Source organism: Mauremys mutica, chromosome 18 (assembly GCF_020497125.1).
Source record: "Mauremys mutica isolate MM-2020 ecotype Southern chromosome 18, ASM2049712v1, whole genome shotgun sequence".
NCBI lineage: Eukaryota > Metazoa > Chordata > Testudines > Geoemydidae > Mauremys > Mauremys mutica.
In genome coordinates, this window is record NC_059089.1 from 20,204,824 (window position 1) to 20,229,817 (window position 24,994).

The window sequence follows — 24,994 nt, forward strand, 5'->3', positions numbered from 1 at the left end:
GTACCAAACACGTTGACATATCACATCTGTCTGTTCAAGATGTTTCTAATCTGTTCTATCACTTTAGTATCTAGGCTGGTGTGGAAACCAGGGGATCAATTCATTGCCTATAAAAGCTGATGTTTTTCTTTTTTGAAAATAATTTTGAGTATGAATATGCTTCTCAGGAAAATGAAGGATTAGTGGTTTTAGTGTCTCTACCAATGCAACTTCTCATGACACTTATCAGCTGTGATATAGTAGGGGGAGCAAGCATGGAGAAGGTGTTAACCTGACCCCGTCACTGAAAAAACACTAAACAGCTTAACATGATTCAGGATTTTGAGTACAGAGACCTCGGCCTGCTTAACCAAGGGCAACAAATGTCATTAAAAATCATTATAACCTTTTTATTAAAGATATAGAAAAAGGAAGGAAAAACAGTTAAATCATTTAAAATGTAAAATATTAAGAAAAGTTTTCATTTTAAAAATATCCCTTTTTCTTTTTTTAAACTGTAGAGCGTTTTTGTAGTCAGAACCTCCTGTTTGACAGCCTTTTAGATGATAATAACTGTCCTTTTTGGGGAAGAGAAAAAACGAGCTGAGATGGTCTGGAACTGATGTTGCTGTTGCTGAAATCCAGTCCTGTTTCCTTTAAGACTACACAAAACAAACACACACAGAAGGGGACAACAGAGACAGAAAATGCAGCATCTGTCTCTGGTGATGACTTTCACCTGCAACCTCACTGCTAGAGAAACACATGGCTTCATCAGCCACTCCAAGACCTGGCAAACATCTTGTTTAGGGCATTGGTTTTAGCTGCCTCATTGGTCATGGGCTCACAGCAGTGTTGTGATAGAGATAGTCTTGGTCAGCTAAGTCAGACTCTTATTAAACAGAAGGCAAAAAAGAGATATAGGAAAGAGAAGAAATAAGGTGGGGAAGGTAAAGGACACATGACACATTCCAGGTGTTGATGTGTGGGTCCCTTTTTCTGGCCTAGTCTGGCCAGGACATCTCTCGGGATCAGGTTGACGAAGGCCCAACGGTATCATGGTGGACCCTGCGTCACAGGAGATGATAGGAGTGTCAGCCATAATGATAAAAGCTAATTCCTTTCAGTCTACTTCTCCTTCATCCTGACATCTTCATTCCCTCCTCTGTCTCTTTTTAAGGACCCCAAAAGGGAATAATGGGTGGAATAGCCATCCCCTCATTATTTTATTCACCATCTAAGACTTCCTTCCAACACACCAATTTTAGTTAATTAATTTCTGATTCCATTCTCCTTTGTTCATCAGTCATGATCTTAACACAGTCCTTGGGTAGTGGCAGTAGACTTTTGTGTCTGGCTTTCTTCAACTTTGACTTTCTTGAAGTTTTGCTGACTTTTATATACAGTTTTATGTAACAGGCGGAGTTGTTTTGTTACCTTGGACACCTTAGAGAAAGACCTTTGCACAACAGCTTCTTGAGCAAAGACTGCCATGTCAAATTGTTTGATGTGTACAAATGGAGACTTATTTTAGGATGAACTAATTTTCACTTATGAACAAGGTCAAATTTTAGAATTTGAGCTCAGTGCTCCCCAAGTAAATTGCCTGCCTATGCACTAACCTACTGTGCCACATGATCCTGGATTTAGCTGATCTTTATTATGAGTTTTTCCTTTGTTAAACAGTAGGCGGCCTCAAGAATCTGATAGTTCACCGTTCCAAAATCAGGTAAGAAAACTGTCGGATCATTTAAAGAGGATTTATTGGCATTTCCAGTTTTTCAGCCTCATTACCAAAATTCATGTTTCTCAAAAGCTTTATTTACAGTCTTTGGCATTTTTCTTGACTATAAAAAATAAAATCTATATATTTATGTGTGTCCACTTCTCCCATTGCTGGTTTGGCAATATCCTCCTTTTCCCTTTATAGTTCAATACAATATACAATGCCAGTTTGACTACAATGAACTGTGGTGGATACTAACAGATTCACACAATCATGCACATCATACAACTACATGACCTCTCTTTGGAACTTACTTCTTTATCCACAGTAGGATGAGCACAAGCATCTATTTTCTTAAGGAATTTCTCCAAAAAGGAGTTTAATGTCTGTGCCTGTAAATTGGAGTTTGCCACCTAAAACAGAAGCAGATGTTAGTGAAATGAAAACTCAGTTGAGATAAATGAACACTCAAATATTTATAGAACTATCAAAAGATTTCTCCAGGAGGGAGATCCTCATGAATGAGCACACTATTTATTTTCGAAGAACAAAAACATTGAATCACTGGTACCCAGAATGGAAGCCAAATTCAGTGATTCATAACAGCAACTCTTTTTTCATGGCCTATATTGCATCAAGCAGATGGCTGGTCTATTTAGTTGTAGGTGGTTAGAGTGAAGTGCTGCAAACCCAGGACGTAATCGTACTTGACTACAACAGGAGCAGGACTGGTCCTAGATCCCTAGATTCAAGGCTGGCAATGGCAGAGGAAAACACAGTCCTTAAATAATAGATAAAACACTGTACCTATGTCCCATCTGTGTGTTTGCCTCTTCAAACCAAGCCAAAAACTTTTTGGATAGAATAAGTGATATATATAAATGATTGAGACTGAACCAAACTAAAGTTTTGGAAGTTGTATTTGTACCTCTGATTTGATTTTCACTTGTAGATTTGTTAGAAACCGCTGGATTTTCTCCATGAAGAGACGATCCATTGCAAGATTATGGAATTTTGTTTCAAACTTGTTGATAACCTCAGTAGCCTCAAAAACAAATGCCAAAAATCAGGAGATAAATCAGACTTAAACCTGTCCTTCTTAGCCTTTAATAATAGCACTTAGCATTTATATAATGATTTTCATCATTATCATGTCACACAAACATTAACTAAATCTAAGAAAGTCTCACAACCAAAATCTATTAACACGGGAGATTAGAAAAGTTGCACTAGCTGCAGCCAGGAATTTAAACACTAGAAGGGAATGAAGATTTGCCCACTTGCTCTAAGTAGTTTGACTCCATTTTCTCCATATCAATCATGATTAAGCCTTCAATGAAGTCAATGCGTCCTGTTTCTTTCTCCAGACGCTTACAAAAGAACTCCACCTCTTCTGGAGAAAAGTTACCTCCCTCTGAAAATAATCTGGAAACAATAGGTGAGAAAGGAAAGTAATTATCTTACTCACTTCCTCAAAAGGATCCTTAGCTGAATAGTCCCTATTATATATATTTATTCATGCTATTATAATATTAGTAGTATATTTTTTTAAAGGATGAACTTGAATTTTACTGTGCTGACTTGACAATAAATTAAAGAATGTAGGTAAGGAGACAAGGAGAACAAGAGAAATAAAACTATACAAGCCAGGCAAACAGAGATTGATATAGAAATAAACACACTCACACCTCTCCCTTATACCTGCAAGCTTTAAGAAAGTCCACATTTGAATCTCGTAGTTTCCCCAAGGCTTCTTCTAAATAGTTCCGGTAACTCCGCAGGGATATTTGGATAACTTCCACATGATTAAGCAGCTCTGAGTGCAGAGAATTGCTTAGAGCAACCAACCTAAGAGCAAATAACAAAAGACAGCTTTTTCAGGGAAATCTATGGAAGAGTAGACATTCCTTTCCAAAGACTGCTGGGTCTTGGAGATAGCAGAAGAATGAGAGTTTAATCAGGGCGCTTCTGCCTCCCTTCCATTGTGAATGTTTTGATGTGGCAGCATACAGCAGACGCACTACTAGCAAACACTCAATGCTATGGAAAAGGACTCTCATACAGATGTTTTCATAACCTGACTTGTCAATTGCTACTAGTGTACGGGATAGGTAGCATGGATAAAATCTGGATACACGAAACAAGCCTTTTCTATTTTATTCTAAAAATTTTATAAAATTCACCAATGACTTTAGTTTCTTAGCAGGGAGATAAAGAAACCCTGGAGAGGCTTTACTTTTGATTATTCATATCTATGAGGTAACACATTAAAGAGTAATGGCACAGAAGGTGTTGGTCTTGAGATATTAAATTCCACTTCTGCCAAAGGGACCTGGAGTAACTGACTTCACAGGACCTGGGGTTTCTAGGTTTTACCGAGCACTGAGAGAGGAAATACAGAGTCTAACTGAGTTAACCAAAGGATTTCTTTGTAACAAAGACTCTCATTCAAAGGAATGGAGATTCAAGTGAGAAAAGCATTCCATGTGACTCCCTTGCAGAGGATATTAGGGAAAAAAGAACTCAGCATAGTCCAACCTTTATGTTTATTCCATAGTTTGGGCACCACGACTGTTGTGAGAAATAGTTGTGTGAGCTAAGTTAGTACATACACACATGGGCACACCTAAATCAATGAATGTAAATGGAATTTTCCTCTTATTTATTTATACTTTGTCATTCCATTTGTTATTCCATTTTTGCCCAAACATTATTGGACACGTCTTCAAGTATCCTTGGGGATGATAAAAAGTGTTTGTATTTAGTTTTATTTTTCACATTATCGTTCCCCTCATTATTATAATTGCTCTAAAACATGGCTGACAAGCCTAAAAGTAGCAGAAGAGCAATAAATATTGTACTAAGGCTGGACATTGATAAATGTCTCAGATACATGAGCTTTTTGATCTCAGTATGTTCAAGTAACTGTTACTCTATACTGAAGCTTTTCTGTTTTAGATTATAGATTTACAGGGTAATGTGACTATACATTAGACAAAAGAATCTGGGCAGCTGAAGGTGGACAGGGCAATAATTAGGTCAAATGATCCTACCTCAGTCAAATGAGCTGTCTGGCAATCAAACAGTAAGATAAATGCTTCAAACTATCCCAGTGGGAGAATGACAATGATACCTGCTGCTGTTCAGGCAGGGCCAGCTCCAGGCACCAGCTAAAGAAGCAGGTGCTTGAGGCAGCCAATACCGAGGGCAGCACTCTGGCTGCGACTGGGGCGGCATGTCCGGGTCTTCAGTGGCAATTCGGCGGCGGGTCCCTCAGTCCCTCTCGGAGTGAAGGATCTGCCGCTGAATTGCCGCTGAAGAGTGGAGCGGCGCGATCGTGCTGCTGCGGCTTTTTTCTTTCTTTTTTTTTTCCCCCCCGCTTGGGGCAGCAGAAAACCTGGAGCCAGCCCTATGTTCAGGAAATCTGGGATAAGGCAGATTCAGGATGCAGTCCAGGAGTGGGAAACCTCACAAATCATGAGACTCACGACATGCTTACTTTTCAGCCTTAGTGGAACTGAGGAAGATGGCCTCCATGTCCTGGATCCTTCTGCGGAAGTTCTTGCTGATGTCATTTTGGTCCTCTCGGAGTTTCATAAACTCATTTTTCTCCTTGTTCAGAGCTTCCACCACCCCTGCACAGTGACACTCCAGACGCTCTTGGTGAAGAAGCAGCTCCGCTGAGAGGAAAGGGAGTACTCTTATATGGCCATCGCCTCAAGCTTGGATTGAGCCCAAGCATCACGACATGACCTATCCTGACTTCCAACACAAGTGACTATGGCTTACCCCAACAACTAGCCACTATGCTCAGTAGAAGATAGTTGGTGGTGTGAAAACTTGTAAATGGGTGGGGGGTAGTCTTGTTAGTCTGTATAAGCAAAAACAACAAAGAGTACTTGTGGCACATTAGAGCAGAGGTCGACAACCTTCAGAAGTGGTGTGCCAAGTCTTCATTTATTCGCAGTAATTTAAGGTTCCGTGTGCCATTAATACATTTTACATTTACAAGGGCCGGTGGATGGAACCCCAGACTGGCAGTGGGCTGAGCAGACTGTCGGCTGAGACCCCAGGGCTGGCAGCGGGCTGAGCCGCTCAGCCCACTACCGGTCTGGGATTCTGTCCGCCGGCCCAGGCCGGCGGTGGGCTGAGCGGGGCCGGCAGCAGGGACCCCAGGCCGGCAGCAATATGCCACAGTAAATCAGCTTGTGTGCCGCTTTTCGCACATGTGCCATAGGTTGCCGACTCCTGCATTAGAGACTAACAAATTTATTTGGGCATAAGCTTTCATGGGCTATAACCCACTTCATCAGATGCAAATGTGTTAGTCTCTACGATGCCACAAGTACTCTGCGTTATTTTTATGTTAAATGTGAATTTCTCCCCTTTGCTCCCATGCTCTCTCCTCTCCCTCCCTTCTCAGTCACTGCTGACATCTCCACTATCCTTCCCATCACCCAGACTTGCAACCTCAGCTGGTTGGGAAATTTCTTGTCTGAATGATTGTACAGTGGATATTGCTCCTCTTGCAAAGCCACATTTTTCTGTGGGAAAATTTCAATTTTGAAAAAAAAAAATTTCCATTAGGAAAATCAAACAGATAGCTTCCCAGCTCTCTGCCTGAAGGGGAGCTGCAGCCAAGCTTGTGGGGAAGCAGGGAGACTGAAAGACAAGGAGGCAGAGAGCTGGAGTGCTGGATACAGGAGGGAAAGAGACATTGACAAGCGCCTTCCAGGCAGCCAGACAGCAAGCCGACCTAAAATGAAATGTTTTGGAATGTCTGTCCTGCGAAAAATGTAGAGGTTTTATTTTTCATCCCAAATTGAAATGTAATTTTTTCCTATGCTTTAAAATTTTCCACAGGATAGAAATTTCAATTTCCAGCCCGCTCTAAACCTCAGTGATATCTTCAACACCTCAAACCTTCTCCTATATCCAGCCTCTTAAGCTTTGTCACTTCTTTCTCTAAAACTATTCTAAAATCCCTCCTTTTTCTTTTGTCTGCCATGACAAAACCTTATTAGCTGAATTTCAAAGGTACTGAGCATCCACTGTTCCTATTGACTTCACTGGGACCTGTGGATGCTCTGCATCATTAACAATCAGCTCAGAGGGCCATTGATGAATCTCTTCTTAGTGTGAACCAGGAGGAAACAAATGTGAGCTATGAAAAAGGAATGTTAAACACCCCCCACAACATGTAAGAAACTAGCAAGTTTAGGGTAGGAGCTAAAAAAGGCTCCTTGAACCCACATTATTCCCCAATATTGAATCAATAAACACTAGCCACTGCTGTGCCAGGTTATGACTCACACCTGGAGAGCTCTAAAAAGAGATGTGATGCCCACAGTGAATATATGTACCAGCCCTGACATTATGGATATCCTTTTCTATGCGCTCGCGCCTTGGCTGATGCATGTGAAGACGCAGTTGCAGTTCTGAATCCAGCTCCTCTTTCTTGGCAGTTACAATGATCCACGAGTTGGACAAGGATTGGACAAACCACTTCTCCAGGTGCTCAAAAAAGCACAGGCGGATCCTATGATTGAAAAGCAAACATGTTGCTTTGGGAGAGGGAGCGCATAGATGTGTGTGAGAGACAAAGGATTTCATTTTGCAGAAAAACTCTTCAAACATCTCAGTAAAAAAAAACAAACAAAAAACAAGCTCTGAGGAGTCTGACTCCACTGAGGTAAGGCTTCTCACCAGTCGCACAACAGTGACGCTACTGTTTCGATCAAACATAAATAATGTTAGCCTGCCCAACCTGTTATTCTCTTTACAGCATCTCAGTTCTATCATCCTGCCATGGATTTCTCTGATATAGTTAATCCACCGCTTTTAATAGAAATGCAACTGCTAAAATGCAGAAGAGTTGGTGCTCTGTCAAAACGAAGGGTAAGAAAAGGGACTTGGAGGGATGGGATTCAGAACTTTGAGCAAGGAACTGGAAGATGCTTTGAGTTCATGGCTCTGCCGATGCTTTGTTGTGTGACTGGACAAGGCAGTAACCTTTCTGTGTCTCAGTCTTTAAAATAAGCATAACATCTTCCTCACAGATGTGCAGTGAGACTTAAATGTTTGATGGAATGCAATATAAAATGTTTCTTCTTATTCTTTTGGGAAGGTCATAAAAGGGGGTAGCATACAGATAACTTTTGGATGCTCATTCAAACTTTACCTCCAAACCTTCTGAGGTTTGCCAATTACTTAGGGGAAAGAAAAAAGGACAAACTACACTCAACTAACCGTTTCTTAAGCTCTGTAAACAAGTTGTCTGGTACAAGCACATTCTCCAGGTACACAGGAAGTGTTTTTTCTGCAAATTCAGCATAATAGATCTCGGAGGTCTTGGTCTTGCCTGTTTCCTTATGTCCAAGGACTGAGTAAGTGTTCCCACTAGAGGTGGTGAAGACCTCTGCTATTACTTCACAGCTTTCAGCCTCACCAGAATCATGGAACAGAACCTAGGAAATCATAATCTGTTATCTTTGCTACTGACAAGTTTTTAAAGACCTATTAACATGGGTCATACACAGGTTAATGTTGAGAACCTATGGATTTCAAGAACCATGAGCCATGTTCTGATTCCTAGTTTGGAAAACAAAGCTATAATGAGCAAGCAAGTTTGTGCATCTCAGCATGCTGATATTTCCCTGTTAGCCTACCAGTGTTTGTGCAAGGCAAAAAGTAGAAGGGGGTCATTCCATTTCCTTCCATCTACAGAGAAATGAAGAATATCCTAGTACTTCAAGGTGGTCACTAGCCTCGGGTCACCAGTTCTTCTGTCAGTGTCTCCAGGAACAATACAAATGAAACGTTACAGCATAGCCAGCAAAAGGTTGGCATTGTTTGGATTTTTTTTTAAAAAGTACCTTATTAAGATGCTCTGGATACAGATATATCCTCTTTGCTGAGTTTTATTATTATTATTTCAATCCCTTTGAAATATGAGCTGCAAATGCTCAGCTATATGGGCTGAAAGGCTGTCTAGTTTCACTATAGATTTTGTGATCGCCTTTGTAGTTTTTTGGTTGAAATGCTCTTTTGTAACTTCTTAGAGGGGGTTTCCTCAGCTATCCCTATGTTCCCAAAGGAATATTACAATTCGGAACTAGTTTTTCTTTCTGTCCACTGTAAAATACACAAAGCAAAGAGTGATTTTCAGCTGAGACAACCTTTGCAAAATGCTTACTGGTTCCCAGTTGGGTTGACCTAATAGGATCATTAATACCAAGGGATCAGAAGAATTCCACAGTTCAGGATTTTGCTGCTGAAATGTGCAGAACACACACATGGCAAGGCCAGACATAGGATGAGGGACTAGTACTACACTAATTAGTTAACTTTCTTTTAATGTCTTGCCACCGACTGCCAACTATTCAGAGGCACCCCACTCACATAAAAGGCTCTGTTACATTGAGGCAATGACCATTTAGGTTCTCCACTAAGTACAGACCTGAAAAGAAAATACTGAGATACAGAGATAGTGTTATCTCATCATCTTGGGCTGACAATACTAAACGAAGGCAGGAAACAGACCCATGTCAGAAAAGTCTCTTTTCGGCTGTTTCTTGGAAAACGGACAGGAGAAGTGCATGAGGGAATGGTCATGCACTGATGTATGGGCTTCACCATCTCACATACAGAATCTACAGTTGCTCTAAATACCTAATGGTATATATTACAGAACATCACTAAACTAATGCTGTAAAGACCCATGTGTGTTTTGGCTGTATAAACATCAAAAAAGATTTGCATTTCTGCTGAAGCTGATTTACCTTTATGAAGAAATTAGACCTACCTCAGACTCAGGAAGAATATCTTTCAAATAATCCATTTCTTCATACGCTTGTGCAGGACTGTCTCCATCCTCAAACCTATTTGCTTCACTTTCTGCACTGTCCTCTAAGTGTTCAGTTTCTTCACTTTCTGGAGCTGTGCTCTCCCCATCCCCTGGTTTCTCGGCTTCCTCAGTTTCTTGTACAATGCTTTCCTCATTCTCGACTGTATTTGTTTCTTCAGTTTTGTTTGTGAGGCTCTCAGCCTGCTGCTCTGCTTCTGTACTTCCTTGTAGAAAGCTCTCAGACTGTTGCTCTGTCTCTTGTAGAAGGCTATCTCCTGTCGTCTCAGCCATATTTTCAACTTCTGAGTCTTCAACAAATACTTCCCAATTAAAATAAAACAGAAATGTCATCAGCCATATTCCAAAGAAGCACAGATTGAAAAAATAAGATTTGTACTCTTGAGACATTACCTTGCTCTTCAAATGCAGAGCCCACCTCCCCAGGTAAGATTGAGAAGAAAAAGAAACAAAAAGGTGCAAGTTACTTGTTTAGAATAACATCAAGTTCACTTCACTTTCCAAAATTAATGTACTCCATCAGCATTGGAAAGTTCAAAGTAATAATGTACCATTAAAAGGAACTCATTTTTAAAATGTAATCCACATTTGGATGATTTTTTAATTCTAATTTTTCTGTTTTAAAATGTAGGTGAAGTTGTTGAAACGTAGGCATGAAAATGACAGATTTGAGACTAAGACAGAGGTAGGCATAGTGTGGGCAGATGACGCAAAGTCTCCCTTACTCAGCTCTGCCAATGAACCTCAGTCCTATGGTGGCCAAAACTCTCTTTCATTTGCTCTAATCTTTGATTGATTTGGATTTGAATGCAAGATCCCCAACAATGAAACAGCAATGCATCAGCCAGATTTCAAATCATAAGAAGTTTGTTTTCTTTATACCTGTTTATAGACTTCCTTCACGCCAAAATACTGGCCAATGGATGAACTATAAGAAATCAATTCCTTCAGTATAGCTTCTGGGTAGGACGCTACTGTCTTCACTAGGTCTTGGTGAAAGGCCTCATACCTGTCAAATACCAGGTTGCTATTTAAGAGAATTCATTACATAATGTAATAAAAATTAAATATGAACATAATATACATCTGCATCTAATATGTGATCTAGAAGTGAAGTTATTGGCATAAATCAATTTCCTGACCTATGTAGTCCCATTATCCAAGATCTTTAATTTCCAGGGCTACTGCAATATTCTTGTGATTAAATCATTCATTTATTATGCTAGCATATCCTGGACTAGCTTAGCGCAATACAGAACCCTAATGTCAACCCAAGAAATTCAAATGAAAGAATTTTTTTTTAAATCACATATTTATTTATTTGTTTGTTCCCCCCCCCCCAACTCTTTAAAAAAAGCGGAGTTTTGTACCAACAGTTTTTTGCCCACTCTGAGCAAATGCAATAAGACAGGAGAGCACATTATTTGACATTAGTCTTCCTGAAGGTGAAGTAGCTAATGCAATTTTGGCTTTTCTACAAATGCATTCAAAATGCAACACAAATGTGATTGGAATGGTCTTATCAAGCTTTGGACATCCTTCACTCAGAAAGTTTGTCACATTTTCTACAATCCAGAATACATACCCAGCTCTAATGACATCCAGAGAAGCAAAGGCCTTTCCTAAAAGAGTCTTCAGCTTTCCCTCAGAGCTTTGTGTTCTCAGTTTGTCCAAAATTATATCCAGATTAGCTTCCCTTATCTAGGCCCATATGAAAAACAAACAATAAGCATAAAGCTGTAAGAAGCCCAAATGTTTCATATCTATTTAGGAGTCAATAAATTAGTTTTATGTACGTGTCTGTATTTTAATTATACATTAGACAATACTTTAAAGGGGCATTATTAAGATTAATAGGCTCAACATTTGATCTATCTTGTCTCCAATTCCTTATGTCTATTTACAGACAGTAGGTTTTCCCCCCAAATCAGAGGCATCAATGCCCTTTAAAAAAGAATCAGTGATCACAGCACTGTGTGTATTTGCCCATGTGCGTAAGAAAGAGAATAATGGTGGGAAAGCATATATAGAAGGTAAGAGAATTTCAGTTTCAAGCTTTCAAGAACTTATTGTAAATAGCTAGCACATGCCTTTGTGGGAGTTACATGCATTTACTCCAAGGCTATTGCTCTTTTGCAAAACACAACATTTGTCACTGGCCAAGGCAAGTGATGTGAATCCCAGCTGACCAAAACTACTCACTGCAGATCAGGCACTCCAGTGAACCACAGGAAGAGCCAAAGACTCACCTCTGCTTCACCTGGATGCCTCGGCTACCTTCAGAGTCTCACTGATACCTGGACTAGTCATGGTGGCCCGTTATTTCAGGACCAAAGTAGTTACTGAAGATTCTAATGGGTAGAATTTTCCCAAGCAAAAGAACAATGAAGACTAGATAACATGTGAGAGCACCTGTGTCTCAGGACCCATCTGGGATGTTTGGCCTGGTAAATTCATCATTAAGCAGCACTACCTCATCCACTTCTTTGGGGCTCTATCAAGTGAGATTGTGACTGATGAACAACAGACATCCAGACTAGGCTTCTATATCCAATAATTCAGTCATCATTGACACTTACTGCTTCCCCTGCCAAAGGCACAGGGAGATCTGGGAGACTGCACAAGACATTCCAGAAGGAGCAAATTGATCTTACACAGGGAGGGGAGGCCATGCTGCTTTCTTTCCAAAAGTTGGCAGGTATTAAAATCATTTAAAGATTCTGAACAATGCCTTCAAAATATCCTTTTATCAAGCCACAGAGCACAACTATGATGTGATAACTCAATATACATGCATGGTTCTGTAACCGCATAAGATTTTCCTTGTGAATATGCATGCAACTGTTTATGAGTAATGATAAAGTTATAGTTGCTAGAGCTGGAAAATACCAATTTAGATAAATGAGATCATTCCCCTGCCAAGAATAAGATATAGTCCCCCTCAGAGGATGTATCAGATATTAGACTAATACACTTAGCAGTATGCAGCCACATTCCAAACACAGAAACCATTAGAAACACTCCCACTTTAAGTTGTACTTGCTATAAAGGATTCTTTGAATCCCAAAAGCATCTTTTTGCTAGGAAGTGCTTTCTTTACACCACGCCGTTTTAGACTTTTGATTGTACCTGATTCAGGTTTTCATGTTTCCGCCGGCACTCAGTCAGTTTCACCTGAAGTTCGTTTTCCTGCTGGGACAGTTTGAGCTGATGTTCATCCCAGAGGACAATAGCTTGCTGGAAATATTTGTACAAGTCTTTGCAATCCTGTTCAATGTGTTTAGCCAGATCCTCAAAGTCTCTCTAAAACAATCAAACAGATAGAACAAATTATCATTACATTACTATTAGACTATTATCTGGGAGTAGAGATGCTTGAGTAGTAGGGGGATAGCTGACTTGCCAAGACTGCCTAGAGGAATCCTACAGTTACCTGATAAAGCAGAAGGTATATCAAGAATCAGAGAACACCATCTTTTTTCATGTCACTACCATCCATTCTGTTCTTGCAACTGTGCTAGTGGGAATTACATTACCATCAACAATATAATTTCTAGCAGCACCACTTTCAATGACATATCAGACGATCAGAAGATAGCACCACAATGCTGTTTGGACGGGGGTGAGTAGGTAGTAGTCCAATACCTATTTTTCAGAAATTGGAAGCCCTTAGATACCATGACAAAGAGCAAGGCACGAGAACCTGGAAAGATATTTAGAACCTAGAGTGTGAAAGAACAACTGCACAGCCTCTGAATTTGAACTACTCTTTTTTCCTTTCCAGTCCTGTAAATTCAGTGAACATTTTTCTCACCACTGATAAAATCTAAAACAAAGTGCCAAAGTGGATGACCCTTTTACATCACTTTTCAGACTATGATATTTATAACTGATATCAGTATACGTACTATAATGCTTTATTAGTCCAAGACAACGGATGGAAAAATAGCTTTCTAACATCCAATATTCATGTGTAAATACATCAAAATAAAACATATACATATGGCTAAAGCTCAGATCATTTACCAAACAAAAAAATATTCACGTCACCTATCGTTGGTGGATAGTGCAGGAAACTCACCTCTTTTCCCATATAAATTAGCACAGAATTAACACAGGTTAAAAACGATAGCTAGTGTAAACAAATAGAAGAGGCCAGCAAAATAATAATATTTTGCACTTTACATCATGTTCCATCTTATGATCTCAAAAGGTCACGTAACAAGTCAGTGACAGAGTCAGGAATAAAAACTAGATTGTCTAATTCCCAGCTAGTACTTCAGCTAAAAGACCATCCATCCCTCACAAGAGTAGCAACCACAAAGTTAAGCTCTGCATGAACCCTGAATTATTTAGCCATCTAGAACCTTGAGCACAACAGGCCAGTTGTTTTCATATGAAGTCATTGTAAAAATAAAACCAAAAGTTACGAACTATCATTGAATCGCCTCAAGCATCTCTATTTTCAGAATAAGAGGTCTATGATATCATTGCACACTCTCTAACAGTGCATCAGTAGAATAATGAAATGAAATGTGAAATTTTAAACCAGCACAGACTGCAGGATAGATGTTAGATTTGACTATTCTGACGATGTAATAAAAAAATGGCCTTAGTAAACGTACATCCATCTGCTCCAGCTCCTGTTCAAATCGACTCTGCAGCCTTCCAACCATCTTGAAGAAGTCAGGATTCACAACCTTTTCAGCCTCTTTCTCTGTGCAAACTTTTAAACTCAACAGTTTATTCTAAAGGAAAGGAATATTACATTAGTGACATGTACCTGGTATGCAGTGTTGTCAGGATATTGGAAAGACAAGGTAGATGATGTAATATCTTGTACTGGACCAACTTCTGCTGGCGAGAGAGACAAGCTTTCGAGCTACACAGAGCTCTTCTCCAGGTCTGGACCAGAAGCTCTATGTAAGCTCAAACACTTGTCTCTCTTACCAACACAAGGTGGTCCAATAAAAGATACTACCTCACTTACCTTGTCTCTCTAGTATACCTGGCATCCCAGTTAACATGTTGCATGGTTCAACAGTTTGTTTAACTCAACATGCATTCTTTTCTTTTGAACTGGTAGCTTTAGAAATAAATATCCAACTTCAGTATCTTTTCCTGAAGAAACCCTAAGTGGAGGAAAAATAAAGCTGGGACTAGGCAGTGGGTGTGCAAGGTGAGGAGTTGTATACGCCTCCCACAGGAAGAGCACTACGTCTTTGATGACATACTGTTTATAACAATCAGTAATAGTTTCAGAAAATGAATGCCTGTGATATTTGAGTCCTGTGATTGAATTGAAAATACTAGAAAACTGTAAATAATCAATGCTTTGTATTTACACATAGTCTTTGTCATCCAAAACTCTCAAATCCCTTTACAAATGTGGATTTAAGCCTCAAAACCACTTTATGCAGCATGTCAGTAGTATTATCCCCATTTTATATATGGAGAAATTGAGGTACAGAGGTTAAATAATATCCCCAAGGCCACAGAGCGAACTGTGGCCATGCTGGGGTCCTGACTCTCAATCTCCAGTGAGTGTGGGGAGGTTGGGGAAAGGATGCCCCCCGTACTCACCTGCGGCGGGAAGCGGAGTGCTGTAGCCCCAGCCCCAGCCCAGACATGTCGCTGGAGGGCGGGGGGAGTTAGGAAAAAGGTCCCGCACTTACTGGCAGCAGCGGAAGCGGAGCAGCCTGGCCCCAGCCCACTCCACACAGCCAGCTCCCAGCTGCGGCGCTCCACTTCCTGCCACATGTGAGTACAGGGGGCGTCATTTCCCCAACCTCACCGGCGGCGGGAAGCAGAGCACCGCGGCTGGGAGCTGACACGCTGATCCACCGGAGTGCTGCTTTACCGCGTTGTATGTGAACCAGTGTGATACTGGGTCATGTTATATTGGGGTAGAGGTGTACAAAATGCCACGTTATTGTGAAGAAAAGTACACAACATAGTTTTGACTAACAGGATAAACGTAATTTGGGTTGTCATGCTGAAATAGTGGGTCTCAAACCAGACCTTATACTGGATGATCTGCTGCTACCAAAAATCCTTCATTGGGTCTCCAAATTCAGCAACTTCCATTCTCATGACACTGACCTTGCATAGCTGTACATTGGCCAAACATTCCTGGCAAACTCTCTCATATTGGATGCGAATTATCATCATATGCTGCACATTATGGGTGTCTTTAGAAAAGAAGGAAAGGAAATAAGAGTCCATTGTGAAGACGTCACCATTTCACATTGTAGCACATGTGAATATGACTGAACAGTTGTGTCTAGCCTCACTCTACCCTGGTGGCATGCTTGACTCTCATGTATGGGCGTCACCAGCCAACACCACTAGGCTGCCTCTACCCAAATTTTTTTGCCATTATGCTTAGAAATGGTGAACTGTTATTTTTATTACATTTTAACACTGTTTGTGCTGCTAAACAGGCTACAAATATCCAAACAGTTCCTGTCTGGAAAGTTTATAGTCTAGAAGACACACATATAGAAAGACAAGGCATACTGCAAAACTTAGAGGAAGGAATCACTTTAGAATGAGAAAAAAGATTATTTAAAGAGAAAAAAAACCTGAGAGACCAAGATCAGGGCAGCATACGTATGTACAGACACACAGTACAGTTCAATCATGGCCTTAGAAATAAAATGATTGCTTAAATCCCAATTCATTGTCGTGAATGCCTTGCTTACCTATATATTTGTTTAAAGCCACAAGAGATTCGTACCATTCATTTATCTCAGCTTTTGAATGTGTCGGAGGCAACAAATCACTATCAAAATAGGAAGCAAGAGACACAGTGTCATACATAATCCATTCCAGTTCTCAATGGGTTAAAACTGCGACATAGTATAATAGCACTATTGCTTTTCCACATTTTGTTTGTTAGAAGTATATTTTCAGCAAGGCAAAACCATAGAGATGCTGCAATTTCTGCAAAAAAGCTGCCTTCTGGAAAATGGATAAATTGTTATCTGTTTAGTTGCTATATTAATTTTAAAATGAAAAGGAATCATTACTTTAAAATTACAGTATTTTAATAGGTTATACACACAACTTTTCTGGTTTAGAATGGACGGTGTCCCAGATATATAGTATGAGATTTCCTTTGTCTCCTCTGCTGATTATTTACTATATATACACTAAAATCTCACACCATTCCCAAGAGAGGCACTCAAACTTTTCAGTCAAGCCAAGTTAGGGTTATGGGATTTTCACCTACCCATTCATCCTGACTTGCCACTATTTATACTGTACTTTCAGAGCCACTGATTTCTGTTCTTTAGAGTTTTTACATCAGGCTTTTTCAGAGAAATTTGGGGTCTGGTATATCATATTCGCTAGGTCCCCACCCCCTTCTGTTCACTTTATTTACATGGATGTTACAGACATTTTGGGGGGCCCTAAGCTCCAGCCCCTGGTACAATTGTCCCCCCTTTCCCTCCTTCTTATCATCCCTGTACATCACTACTTGCAGCTACCTGATGTTGCCAATAATGAAACATTTAATGACCCCTTCATTCAACACATCCTGCCCACTGAAAACCATGAGCATCACCTCACTGGTGAAAGATAGAAAGAAGTTTGGGGGCTCATTTAGTACGGTGTTGGTCCATTTTACAGTGGTAAATCAGGTGCATTATTCACTATAGCAAGAAACATTTTTTCTGTCTCTCGCTTCATACCAAAGTACTTGCAGAAGCTCCATTCTCTTTCTACTAAGTGAAATCTGGTCCTTTATCATGTTCTCCAAGTCTCTTTTTACAGCTGTGGGTTCCTGTACCTCCTTCCTTGCCATAAATTCTCTGCAGGACACAAGTAACCATTTAAATAAAGATATGTTTGGGACAATCTATATCTTGACATCTAAAAGTTATTTTGAACCAGATAAATTTAACTCCAGTCATTAAAAAGGAGCATAAATGCCAACATAATTGCCTGAACACTGTTAGCTTTACAAAGAGAACAGAATCAAAGATTATTTTGTAACAGAAACACAAATAGGGTCTTGTCATTTAGTTTTAATCCTACTAAAAATATAATCTGTTGCAGTGGTTTGAGCATTGGCCTGCTAAACCCAGGGTTGTGAGTTCAATCCTTGAGGGGACCACTAAGGGATCTGGGGCAAAAAAACTATCTGGGGATTGGTTCTGCTTTGCGCAGGGGGTTGGACTAGATGACCTTCCAACCCTGATATTCTATGATTCTAACTACGGACCTGAAACCGCGAACCACATAGTCCTTCTGTATGATTTTCCAGTCCTTCAGCCTCTCTTGCCACTTGAGCCATTGAGACAGCTCCCTCTTCAGGTCTGCCTCCATCAGATTAACAAACAACTTGGCTATTGCCCTCTGATTGGCTAGTAGTGCTTGGTTTATCATCTGTGCATTGGAAGATACAAACAGGAATAAAGGGCAATACAAAGCATACAAAAATTTGACAGCTATCTTTTTTTAATCCAATGCAATGCACTGAACTAAAAGAGACTGTTAGAGAAACAGTGGGAAAATGGGGAGTATTTTGTACAAACAGAACACTCCTCCTAAATTGGAATGACATATATGTTTGAACAACAGCACTGAACAAATCAAGAAGTCCCAGATTCAGACATAGCACAATAATAGCCATATGCAATTCGAGAGGGTTTTAGACCTCCTCTGAAGCACAAGGTATTAGACAGTGATGACCTTGTCTACAGTCAGGAAATCTCCGATAGCTGTGAAGCTGCAACAGTGGGAGATTTCTTGAAAACTGCCATCTTAGGCACAACCTTAGAGGCAAGATACTAGACATAATGGCCCAGTTGTATGATCCAGTAAGGTAAATGCCATAAATATAAAAATATGTTGAAAGAAAAGCCTTCACACAATATGCCCAATTGAATTACATGAGTGAGCAAATGCTCTGATTTTGATCATATCACTGTCAGTGCTTAGCTTGAGGAAACTGTACATATTAAAAGTGAAGGAGGTTTTCTTTCCCTAATGGACAGTAACAAAGGCATGGAAAATGTACCTATATGTTTCAGAAAGGAATGATTTGTTGAGTACTGGAAAATACTGATGTATGTCAGAGAGATAAGACAGCACCTGCATGGAGGGAACTGCAGGGTAAAAAAAGTTATGAGAAATGACGATTCAGCTCTTGTATCTTTTCATTGTTAAGAAAGTGTGATAAGTTTGAAAGAGAGGTAGAAGTGTGATTAACACTTCCAGAGTGAAAGAGGAAGAAAATTAATCATTCTTTACAGTACACAGGGAATATTCCATCTTGCTACTTTCTCTATAGCCTCTTAGACAAATGAATGACTGCATATATCAATATGAAAGAGTTACCATTGCTTCAGTATGTATGAACCTGTGAACATCACAGGGTGAGAAATAAGAAATATCCTCCAGAATCTTGGTATATTTCCTCAGTAACTCTTTTATCTGGGAAACCAAAGGAAAGAGAGAGAAAAAAAAGAGCCCCAAAAGTCAGTATTTCTTAAGATAAGTATCTGAAATAAGACATAGATGTTCTGTTTCCTTAAAAAAAAAAAATCAGTTGACTAAAATACACAGTCATAGCACAGATTCAAAGCTGGATTTATGACTTAAAATAAAACAAACTATGTATTTTTCTTCTAAAATGTGATACCTTTAATAAACACATGGTTGTATCAAATATTTTAGTAACTATTATGAAAATCAACTGCTTCGTAATATATGTCACCCTTTAGATCGGTGGTTCTCAACCAGGGGTACGTGTACCCCTATGGGTACACAGAGGTCTTCAGGGTGGGGAGAGAGGTACATCAACTCATCTAGACATTTGCTTAGTTTTACAACAGGCTACATAAAAAGCACTAGCGAAGTCAGTATAAAACTAAAATTCCATACAATGACTTGTTTATTCTGCTCTATACTATACTCTGAAATGGAAGTACAATATTATATTCCAATTGATTTATTTTATAATTATATGGTAAAAATGAGAAAGTCAGCAATTTTTTAGTAATAGTGTGCTGTGCCACTCTTGTATTTTTATGTCTGATTTTGTAAGCAAGTAGTTTTTAAGTGATGTGAAACTTGGGGTACCTAAGACAAATCAGACTTCTGAAAGGGGTACAGTAGTCTGGAAAGGTTAAGAGCCACTGCTGTAGATCACTGCAGACAGGTTGCAAGTCAAGTCAAACATGACCAACTTCCTGTTAGACATTTACAGCTAAATCCCAGGCCCCATTTAAACAACAGCACTGGGCACACAAGCCCCTTGCTGCTGTATACATGTTGCTAAGGCACAGGACTAAAAGGAAACAATCTGAGCTCTATTTCTGGCACTGGCACAACCTCCTGTGTGGCTCTGGACAACTCATCTTACTCTCTGATCCTCAATTTACCCATTTGTAAAATAGGAATATTATTCCCCTACACCACAGAGGTGTTGTGAGGAGATCCTTAAATAGGGATAAGAAAACAAGGCACTTATTTGTCCCATTAGTATAGCATGTGAGCACCTCATAAGCTTTAATGTATTTATCCTCACAACCCCTCTGTGAGATGGGGAAATACTAGTATCTCCACTTTACAGACAGACCTAGAGCCCAGAGAGAATAAGTGACTCGCTCAAGAGTGAAAAGGAAGTCTTTTGCAAAGCAGGAAACTGAAACTAGATCTTCCATATATCTGGCTTGCACCCTAAAAAATGAACCAATGAGTGTTTTCTCTCTAAACACTTATATCATACTTTTCATCTGTAAAAGATACTATTGTATATTTAAAAGAGCTTTGAAAAGATGAGCAATATCATTATCTCCATTTTACATATGGGAAAAATTGAGGCACAGAGCAGTGACTTTTTATTATGAACAGTATTGTATTTCATATTTTGATACAGTTCATATGAAAGACTGGCAAAACAGAGTTGTATATTATCATATTATAACAAATAATAGGTTAAGTGATAACCAAATGCTGAAGCTTGAAGTAAAACTGTTCATTATCAATGTTACAGGAGCTCTAACATACTTCAGAAGATGGGTACTTAAGTGCCAAGGATGATTTTATTTGTTTTCTTGTTTCCATCATGTATAGAATTATTCAGTGAATGACTCATTACAGCCAGGCTTCTTTCTTTTCCCAGGTTCCTCAGGAATAAGTTGAGAAACATATAGCATGGGTGAAAGAAAAACAGCAGTCCTGATGAGTTGAGAAGATTCTGTTGTGGACATTGGTTCACACTGTAATACTAGCATGTGTTTTTGTATGCAACCATTTGCATATGTGCCTACAGTGAAGCATTTTAGAAATCCAAATAAATAAATGATGAGCAACCCTTCCTTCTAAAGAGGTTTCTGTTGCTTAAAAGGCTGGAAATGTTACACTGGTAGTCACAATGGCTAATCAGATAGTACACAGAAGTTACTAGTGGTGGTGTTTGATTTGCATACTAACAAATACTTTAGGGTCTGATCATGGCTTTACACTAAAACAGTGGTTCTTAACCTTTACTGCAGCCTGCACCCCTTTGGTTCTCAAAATATGTTCTCGCACCCCTTATCAAAAATCGTTGAAGTAGGTCAGTTCGTTAAACCTAGATATATCAGAACTATAGAATGAAAGAGATAGAATTACATATTTACTTTAATTTTGCAGTAAAATTAAGACTACATGAAAAATTACACACTTTTTTAGATTTAATAAATACATAGGTTTGATTAAGCAAAGTAGTTGTACTTATGTGCCTGTGCTTAATTTGTGATTTCGATGATTTACCCTCTAAAAAAATCTGGCATGTCTTGCACCCCCAGAAAGAGCATCTCCCACACCCAGGGGGTGCGTGCACCCCAGGTTAAGAACCACTGCCCTAAAACAACCAAGCAGCGGCAGAAGGAAGAATCAGACACCTCACATACACCTACATCGCCTCTTCATGTCTCTGCTGCAGGTGCCGGGACTGGGAAGGGAGGAAGCAGAGGCTGTGAACATGGTACATTTCTCTCCCCACCTGTGTAGGTGGGTAGAGAATGATAGGATAATCCAGCAAAGGAAGGCAGTAATCCACTACTAGTCAGGGCCTGTAGCAGAATACTACCCAGAGGAAGCAAGTTGCTTCCTGCTCCTTACCCAGGGTTAGGAACAAATTCTTAATCCAGCAATTAATAAATAACCATTTAAACTTTAGCTCACTTTCTCAGCTCGAGCCACTTCAAGCTTTATTAAGGTTTCATCCATCTCTTTAATCCACTGCCTTCTATACAAGGACTCCTGGAAGATGGCATCCCATAACTCCCCAAAACTCTGTAAGAAAAAATGTAATGTCAGTCCCACTGAAAAACTAACAATGAAAAATATGACTGCAGAAGGAGGTAGAAATAGACATTATATATACACATGTGGCAAGCAAAGAAAAAAGGAGAGACAAGGGCTTGAGCTAGAGAAGTAGATTAAATCAAATACACTCCCTTACTGCGATTGAAAAGGCTTCCAGATCAGTGTCACTTTCAATCTTTTTTAACAGAAGTTCAATAGTTCTATCAGATTCTGACAGTTTTGTCAAAAGCAACTCTCCAGACTCCAAAATGAATGGTTCCATTTCCTAAAACAGGCAGGTATATGAGTCAGATATTGGGTATTAGGCCTTGACACTTAGATAACACTTCAGACTACCTAGAGTCTCACCCTCCCAATGCAGGCTAACTCCTGCTCTAGCACTGCCACTGCTTCATTATGACGGCCTCGTCTGTGCTCGGAGAGGCGTTCAATGATATTGCTGTTTGTCTTCTCAGGAACTGCCGAGGAAGAAAATAAAGATGATGCAGACTGGATGTGTTGCTGCAGAATGTCTAATGTAGTCACCAACGCATTACTAAATCAATACTAAGATCTCTGGGCTTTGTGCAGTAGGAAAGATTCATAGCCTTACACAATACGAAAGGGCACAGATTATAATAGCACTCTGCAATTATACAGCACTTTTTATCCTATGATACTAAAACACTTTGAAGACATTTATTAAGTCTCACATCCCCTCTGTAAGGTGGGTGAATATTATCTCCATTTTCACAGATGGGGAAATTTATGCAAAAAAGATGTTAAGTGATTTGCCAAATAATAAAGACACAGAACAGAACCGAGGAAATATTGACTCCTATTCCCCTGCTCCAGCCTCTAGAAAACTTTGCCTTTAATTTTGACACATGAACAAGTTATTGAGTGAAAAACTCAGAGGGAACCTTGAACCAATATTAATGCAGTATCGCATAATTCTTTGGAGAATATTTGCAGTGGAGAAAGGGCAGAGGTCCTTGTGTACATTGGAAAGATATGAATTTTAACAGGCGACACACTATCATAGAGCTCCCATTTCTCACATAAATATTTGCCCATTACATTTTTACAAAATAGTGCCAAAATGCTTTTCATATCACAGAAAGTCTGCAAGGGTAAAGCTTAATACATACTGAATTGTAAAGAATGGTTCTCTGAAAGCCAAATACTAATTTTTAATGTTTGTTATTAATCTTTGTTTCTGTAATGAACAAAAGCACACAAGCTATTAAATTCACACCTGGTATAAACAGGTGAAACTCCACTGACATCAAAGGACTTGTGCCTGCTTATACTAGGGCTGAATTTAACTTTACGTCTATACATTCTGAGTAATCAAACAAGTACAAAACTACAATAAATGTTTCTATGATTATTCCCTCCCCTCCATGTGGGAAATTCCTAAAGAATCATTAAAAATAACATAAGATTAAGTTAGTAAATTTTACTAATGAAATCACTGAGGCCTCTGACTTCCCGGGCTGCAATCACATCTTCACTTTCTTGAGGTTTTCGAAATGTAATTTCCCTGAAATAGAAACAGAGATGAAAGCCTTGACCTATGCCATAAAAGAAAAAGTAAGGATCTCCAAAAGGCATTGCTTCACAATTTGTAAATTGTATTTGTAAATTCATTTGTAAAAAATCTAAATGACCATAAGCATCATCATAACTTTAGTGAATTTGGAGGGGCTAGTGTTTCACAGAATGAATGTTACATTTTCCCAGATGAAGTGGGCCAAATTAATTAATTATCATAGCTCATTTGGTGACAATAATCCAAAATACGATGGCATAACAGCAACAAATCCCAGGTTTAAATACATACTAACTATAGCAAAAGTACTTGAAACTAGAACATTTTTCTACCCTCTGACTCTTCCATTCAGTGGGGCACAATGTATTTCTCTATGTGGTTCTTCTCAGAATTAATACTACGGGGACTCTACAGCAACAAGATAAAAAGAAAACACTAGTTGGATAGACTGTTTGCATCACTTCTAAAACTATCATCTTCTCATGGTTTGCTATGAGAGTGATGACCAATTCTCAATTAGGACAGATCTGACTTTCCTCACAAATAATAGGTATTTGCCAGCAGGAACATCTCTCATATGTTTTACAAATGCACTGGAGACAGAAACCTTTCATGGGGGGGGTTAAAATGTGTCAGTTCTGTTAATGCAGGTATCACCTTTGTATAACTTGGATTTTAATTTTACTTCCACTTCTGGTCATGGCTATGGTTACACCCTGAACAGCATATTTGTTCTCTTTCAGTGATATTCCAGATACAATATTCTTACTTTACAAGTTCAAAGATTATTTTGCTCATTGCAAAGTCCACCTAGGATCTGCAAATCCAACTATGATTTCTTTCCCTCTTACATCTTGACTGTTAATAGAGGTTCTGCAATTAGAACTTAGCAGACACTTTGTTCAGGATGCATGAAGCAGAACAGACTATCTTCATTCTTTCATAGCTGATTTACACCAATGGTTTAACAGGAGTAGAATTTTGTTCATAGTTAATAGGTGCATCAGACTTAAAGGCATAAACGATGCTAATCTATTTAGCAAGGAACCCTTTTTACATAGTCACTTTTCTAAAAATAAATGCAATTTAAAGTAAGACTAATGAAAACTGTGCATAGTTCTAGACCGTTTTAAACAATAGTACAATACCTTTTAAAAAGGAAAACCATAATATGCAGCCCTCTACAAACATTGACTAATTAATTCTCGCAAATCCATGTGAGGTAGGCCAGTATTACCCCTCTTTACAGCTAGGAAAACTGAGTCACATGGAGGTTGAGTAATTTGCCCACTGCTACAGAGCGAGTTATTGCCAGAACCACAATTAAAATTCAGGGAGTTCCTAGCTTCCAGTCCCATGCTCAAACCTCGCTGCCCCTTTTTGACCTGAGTAGCTAGGGCCAAAATTTGGGGTCTAGTGGGTTGTTTTGGTTAGGAGGAGAAATTGATGTTGGAGTCAGGTCTTTCTTTGATACAATCCTGTTTATTTACAAAGAATGTACAAAGTCCTGTTTCCCTCAACACAGCAGGTGACAGTTTCTTTGCTCACAGTTCCAAGCCCCTTT

The 24,994-nt window shown here is 39.3% G+C and overlaps 1 protein-coding gene across 1 annotated transcript in view; it reads right to left on the reverse strand.

Moving 5' to 3' along the window:
• Positions 1-24,994, reverse strand: part of CCDC180 (coiled-coil domain containing 180) — a 48,331-nt gene that overhangs the window by 16,266 nt on the left and 7,071 nt on the right. Inside the window, exons 4-25 of the mRNA XM_044993183.1 lie at positions 23,342-23,421; positions 22,245-22,354; positions 22,033-22,161; positions 21,753-21,863; positions 18,918-19,013; positions 17,800-17,963; positions 17,267-17,386; positions 16,274-16,353; positions 15,672-15,760; positions 14,195-14,317; positions 12,699-12,872; positions 11,155-11,270; positions 10,452-10,578; positions 9,963-9,987; positions 9,510-9,871; positions 7,955-8,172; positions 7,069-7,244; positions 5,205-5,385; positions 3,407-3,553; positions 2,986-3,130; positions 2,634-2,750; positions 2,020-2,118 (exon numbers count right to left, since the gene is read on the reverse strand). Of these exons, the coding sequence (XP_044849118.1) occupies positions 2,020-2,118; positions 2,634-2,750; positions 2,986-3,130; positions 3,407-3,553; positions 5,205-5,385; positions 7,069-7,244; positions 7,955-8,172; positions 9,510-9,871; positions 9,963-9,987; positions 10,452-10,578; positions 11,155-11,270; positions 12,699-12,872; positions 14,195-14,317; positions 15,672-15,760; positions 16,274-16,353; positions 17,267-17,386; positions 17,800-17,963; positions 18,918-19,013; positions 21,753-21,863; positions 22,033-22,161; positions 22,245-22,354; positions 23,342-23,421 (2,989 nt within the window). The remainder of the gene's footprint in view (positions 1-2,019; positions 2,119-2,633; positions 2,751-2,985; positions 3,131-3,406; positions 3,554-5,204; positions 5,386-7,068; positions 7,245-7,954; positions 8,173-9,509; positions 9,872-9,962; positions 9,988-10,451; positions 10,579-11,154; positions 11,271-12,698; positions 12,873-14,194; positions 14,318-15,671; positions 15,761-16,273; positions 16,354-17,266; positions 17,387-17,799; positions 17,964-18,917; positions 19,014-21,752; positions 21,864-22,032; positions 22,162-22,244; positions 22,355-23,341; positions 23,422-24,994) is intronic.